This window comes from Hipposideros armiger, unplaced genomic scaffold (assembly GCF_001890085.2).
Source record: "Hipposideros armiger isolate ML-2016 unplaced genomic scaffold, ASM189008v1 scaffold_337, whole genome shotgun sequence".
Taxonomy (NCBI): Eukaryota; Metazoa; Chordata; class Mammalia; order Chiroptera; family Hipposideridae; genus Hipposideros; species Hipposideros armiger.
In genome coordinates, this window is record NW_017731687.1 from 916,057 (window position 1) to 921,973 (window position 5,917).

At 51.8% G+C, this 5,917-nt stretch overlaps 1 protein-coding gene across 7 annotated transcripts in view; it reads left to right on the forward strand.

Moving 5' to 3' along the window:
• ZBTB49 (zinc finger and BTB domain containing 49) overlaps nt 1-5,642 on the forward strand; it is a 29,336-nt gene extending 23,694 nt beyond the window's left edge. For 6 of the 7 annotated variants that reach the window (XM_019661165.1, XM_019661164.1, XM_019661163.1 and 3 more), the window contains 3 exons: nt 1,447-1,529; nt 1,621-1,782; nt 4,655-5,642. In XM_019661165.1, the coding sequence (XP_019516710.1) occupies nt 1,447-1,529; nt 1,621-1,782; nt 4,655-5,331 (922 nt within the window). In that variant the 3' untranslated portion in view covers nt 5,332-5,642. The remainder of the gene's footprint in view (nt 1-1,446; nt 1,530-1,620; nt 1,783-4,654) is intronic. The other variant, XM_019661168.1, reaches the window with a different exon arrangement.
• The last annotated feature ends 275 nt before the right edge of the window (nt 5,643-5,917 follow it).

Genomic DNA, 5,917 nt, shown 5'->3' on the forward strand with positions numbered 1-5,917 from the left:
ACCCACAGGTTGAGAATCACTGCTCTAGAGCCTTTCATGTGACACACATGAGAAAAACAAAAAGAAAACAATGTTGATTAAAAGAAAATTTAGTACGGAAGGCTTAGGAAATGGTATTTTACATGAAACAAAATTATTTTAGACTAAAGTTTCCATTTTCTGCAAAAATGGCTGTTAAAATAGATGAATGCCCCACGAGGTAACTGTCTGATAGGGGAAGTGAGCCTGAATGCCCAGGCTTCAGGAGAGAGGGTGGCAGGCAGTGCCCAGCCGTGGACCCGGGACTGGCTGTGGGAGTCAGCTGTAGGAACGACGGAGCGGGCTTGCGGGCTGCGCAGGACTTTGACATGGGAACTGAGAAGCGGCTTGGTCACATGACGGCTCTGACTCTGGAGGTGGACTGCAGCGTGCGGAGCTCGGCGCTCCTGTGTGCCCACGGGCCTGCAGCGTTGCCCCACCCACCCTCCCTCGCTGGGGTCATTTACCCGGAGTCCACACACACTGTCATCTGTGGCCATGCCAGGACACAGGAGCCACCAGGACCGTGCCGGTCACATAGCCTCATAGTCACTCATTTAACTATTCAGCATTTATTAGGTGCCTACAACTAGATGCTAAGTGCTGTTATGGGAACATGAAATTAAACAGGACCAGTTCTCGGCCTCTGATAAGTTCATACTCAAGTGTCTGAGGGGAAAGACGGCCATGGGGACAAAGTCAGCGTCCCCGGATGCTGTGGGGACACCAGGGGAAGAAGCCACTCTTCATTCAGGTCCAGGAAAGCAGTCGTCTCTGCAGATGGTAGAAAACAAAAAAAAAGCTGCCGCGCCTCACGCGTCCCCCTTTCTGCCGTAGCTACCTGAACACTAAAGGCCAAGCTCAGTGCCCAGGTACCGTGTGCGGCCCACTGCAGGTGGCTCGCAGCATAAACCCACCCCTGCTGCCTTCAGATCGGGTCCCTCACCTTCCGTCCCTGAATGTCTCGCTTTGGGTGGTGGTTTAAATGTGAGCCTTTGGAGCTCTGTTTGAAAGTAAGGCATGCATTTAAATCACGTCTATATGCAAGATCTTCCCCCCAAATAGGACGTATTACTCTACTCTCAAGAGTGGTGGGAAGGAAACAGCTCGGTTTCCACATCCAAGGGCCTGGGGTGGAATCACTGCTTGAGCCACATGAGTGACCTCTGAAGAAGAAAGATGAACGCAACTAGGTAGAAAAAAATGTTTTAAAAGCAAAACACTTGTATCAGTTTCTACTTTCCTTTAAGAAAAGGGGGAGAAGGGAAGAGTTGTTTAAATGCACATTTCACATGAAGCCAGGCCACTTCTGACTACATTCTCAAGGAGTGCCGGGAGCAGCTCGTCTCCGCCCCCAGTGACTTGCAGCTATAAAGAGTTGCAGGAATGGAGAAAGGCTGTTAATTGCATTTCCAAATTACATTACAGGTTTGCAGCCTCTGGCGACGTCCAACGTCACATTATTATTCACTCAGGAGAGAAGCCACACTTGTGTGACATCTGTGGCCGAGGTATAGCTGAGCGTTTTCCTTTTTTTTGCCTGAAGATTACCGATTGAAATGTTCTCGGTCCTTCACTGAACACCTGGTCTGGTCTCTGCAGGGTTTAGTAACTTCAGTAATTTGAAGGAGCACAAGAAGACGCACACGGCCGATAAAGTGTTCACCTGCGATGAGTGTGGGAAGTCCTTCAACATGCAGAGGAAGCTGGTGAAGCACCGCGTCCGGCACACGGGGGAGCGGCCCTACAGCTGCTCTGCCTGCGGTGAGTGACCGCCGCCCGCCAGGCGGTGTCCGTCCTCCCTGGTGGGGGCAGCCGGTCGGCCTTCCGCTTGTCCTTGGCTGTTTGCTGTCTCAGATGAGTCACCCTTTTCTCACAGGCAAAATGGAAGTCATGCTGTTGCTCTACCACTTCACGTGGTCTTCTGTCACTCATTCCTCCATTCATGTATCAGATGTTTTCTGAGTGTCTCCAAGGGGTCCAGAGCTGTCCTGAGATGCTCCAGGTACCCGGGTGACTGAGACAGTCCCCGGGTCGGTGGGGCGCAGGCAGTTGGAAAGTGTGGGACCACGTGGTGTGTGGCAGCAGGTGCTGGGGCACAGGGCGCGGGGGCTGCCGGCTTGCCTGTCGTGCTGGAGCACGGCGAGCACACGCTGGCGACGAGAGAGAGGGCTTCTTGGGCTCATATGTGCTGAAGCAGAGGCGGTGTCTCTGGGCATCAGACACGTGGTGACCCAGCTCATCAGGGAGCAGGAGGCGGACGGCCCTCAGCTTCATGGCACTGTATTGTACAGATGAGGAAATGGGGACTCCAAGTTAGGGCACCTGTTACCGTGCCAGCCTCTGAAGGTGTGTGTTTGTGCACGTGCCTGTGACTAGTACGTGGCAATGCGGATGGAATCGTGGGTGAGTGAGCAGCCATGTTCACAGTGTCCTTTTTAGAACATGGGGAAAACGCTCTGAGTCCAGCTGGGGGAAGCCTGGAATAGGGCACTACTCAAATGGCTCATTCTCACTGTAATTGGGCTAAACTAGGGCAGGACTTCCGGGGTGGAGCCAGAGGACAACTTCGTTTTTATCTCCCACTTAAATTGTATACAGACATCCTGCATACAAACTTAGGCAACTCCATGACTATTCTGATCACTCTTAAAAAATAAAATTGCATCACGGTAAATCACAAATGCAGTCTCAAATCACTAATGTATAAAATGTCAGTTCCAAATTATGATAACCGTCAACTTGATTTAAGGTTATATTTTCTCTTTCCTCCCAGCTGGGACTCAGACCCCTGCCAGGAGGGAGTGAAGTGGGACCTTCTGTCTTCCCCAGGGAGCAAGAATGGTCTTATATGACAGGTTCAAAATGTTTAAACAACTTTACTGAGGTACAATTCCCATTCCATAAAACCTGCCCATTTAGTGAGCGAGTCAGAGGCTGTGGTTTAGTCGCAGTTGCACAGCCTTCACCAGTCAGATTTCAGAGCGCTTTCATAGCCCCGGAAAGGAACTCCATACCCATTACCATCACGCCCGTTCCCACCCCCCAGCCCATGGCAACCGCTGATCTACTTCCTGTCTCTATGGATTTGCCCGTTCGGGACATTTCCTAGAAATGAATTCACACAGTATATGCTCTTTTGCGACTGACTGCCTTCACTTAGCAAACCTGCTGTGAACATTCGTGTACAGCTGCTCCGCTGTGTCCTCCTCAGGGCAGGACACGTGGCGAGCATGGCTCCTGGCTCTACTGTGACTAAAATTTACACATAGTAAGAACCCTAACAGTTTTATCTTAAGGAAACAATGGGAAGAACGGCGTTAAGGTAGCATCACGTGTAGAAGCAAATAGGTGGGCGCAGCCCAAATGTGCGACCACAGAGGGACGGTTATGAAGCTGTAATCCACAAACACCACATGGCTGAGTAAAATGCGTATTTCAGAGACGGGACAGCAAACTAAAAATGCTTTTACTGTGGTGTTAGGTGAAGGTAACTGAGCTGACCTGGTGAGCAACATGTAGAAGTAAAAACACAGAAAAAGTTTCTCTGGTATGTTTCAGTATTTTGTATGTGGAAATGTAAAAAATAATAAACGGCGCCACTTTCAAATGGAGCCGGGGCTGCCGTCCCAGAGGAACCGCCTTGCAGGTCTTGTGCCTCAAGTCTTTGGAATGTTAAAACAGGGCCCTTTGGACAGGGCCTAAAGTAACATTGTGCCCCAAAGACTGTTTGCAAAAAGCACAAGAAAGCAGATACTGTGACCACTGGGCTGAAAATTAAAAACACTGTTTAGAGTGAGCGTGACTATGTTAGCTTATCTGCACCAATAGAAACGCCTGCCTTCTGTGGATGTAACTGTTCCTCCGCCCTCTCTCAAAAATACCCTTTGCCTTTGTCTCCTGATAGGAACACTGTTTGGGCTTCTGCCTGAATCAGTGCTTCCCGAATAGCTATTCTTATTGATCTCAAATAAATGCTTGTTGCCTCTCACTTGGAAAGGCCTTTTATTTTTAGGTTAACAGAAAAAAGTGCCCACAATTTAACGCATGGGCATTGACGTCTAGTTTTGTTCAAAGGCGTTTTTAGATAGCCCACCATTGCTTGACTAGGGCTGGATAGCTGAGAATTCAGATAGAGTGGCATATGGATCGAAGGGAAGTCCTAAATATATGTCCACATAATTGTGTATTCTGCCCTCCGTCCTTTGTAAGTAAATTACGCCTTTGATAAGGTTACTTATTAATTTTTCTCTTCCGATCCCCTTTCCTGCTCTAATTGTGGAAATTGACCCCCTACCCGGATCTTATACACAGACAAAGGCAATAGAACCAGGACAAGTATGTGTCAAGTTATGGTAAAAGACGAATACAGAGTGCCTTTCGAAAAGAAGTTTCTAAATCATAAATTGGCCGTGTTACTCCTACGGAAATGTAAACAGAGCTGACAGGTTTCCCAGCACGCAGGAGCCGGCAGGGGCTGCTGCGGCCTGGCTTACCCAGCAAGGCGCTCCTTGCAGGGAGGGTCTCCTGAAGGCGCGCCCGAGACACCCAGACCCGGAGGACTGCGCGCAGCTGGGGAGGGGAGGGGTCCTCCCAGAGTGTCCGCTTCTGAAAAGGCCTGTCTTTGGTTGTGCAGGGAAATGCTTCGGGGGGTCCGGGGACCTCCGCAGGCACGTGCGCACGCACACCGGGGAGAAGCCGTACACGTGCGACATCTGCAACAAGTGCTTCACGCGCTCGGCCGTGCTGCGGCGGCACAAGAAGATGCACTGCGGCGCGGACGCCGACGGCCGCGACGCCTTGGAGGACTTCGCCCAAGCCGTGGACGCCTCTGACCTGGAGAAGTCGCAGGGCTCAGATTCCTTCTCCCAGGACGTGTCTGTGACATTGATGCCCGTGTCTGTCAAGCTCCCCATGCACCCGGTGGCACCTACGGGGGCAGACTTTGAGGGCCACGCTGCCAGCGCCTACTGTAAGTTCCGGCCCGCGGCTCAGCCCCCTGCAGCCAGCGACCCGGTGAAGCTCGGCTTGGATCCTGGCAAACTCGCGAAGGCCCCGGGGCAGCCCGCGCCCCATCAGGCCTTCGCTTACTCGGCCGTGGACGCCTCCCCCAGCGACGGGCCGCTGCCGGCCGACGGCCTGTCCGTGACCCGCTCGTCGCTGGCGGCCTTGGACAACCAGTGCGGCGACCCGCTGGGCAGCCGGGCGCCGGGCCCGGCCTGCCGCAGCTCGGAAGGCCAGTTTTTCTCCAGCATGACTCTCTGGGGCCTGGCGATGAAGACGCTGCAGAACGAAAACGAGCTGGAGCAGTGACGCCCGCGCTTCTCAACATGGGCGGCCTCTTCTGCGTCCAGCCGGCGGCACCACGGAGACAGCCGGCTCCCCGCGACGGCTCCCCGCGCCCCCGAACGCGTGGCCGCTTCCCCCGACACGGCTGGTACCTGGAAGCTGCTCCAGCTCAGGGTTTGGGGGGACGGGCCAGAGGGGGGCTTACGTCGCAGAAGCCAAAGGCCTGAGAAATCATTTCACGGACTTCCGCCAGCGTGATGGCGTGCGGACTTTGGGTCAACTACTGTACGTTTTGGTCATGTTGAAAAAAAAATATATATATATATATATGTGATAATACAGATTATTTTTGCATTTTTACATGACTGAAGTTTGTAGTATTTTGTATTTTTATTTACACAAAGATTTTATTTGTATATGAAACTCATACTATAATTTAATTTGAATAAATGAAACTTGCCTTTCTATATAACATGTGTTTCCTCCAGCACTCTTATTCATGTAAAGACCACAGTAGTATAAAAATCAATAGCAACAAGGGCAGTACTGACAGGGCCGCAGGAAGCTGGCCTCTCTTCCTCTGTGACGCAGCCAGGACTTCCTGGAGGGC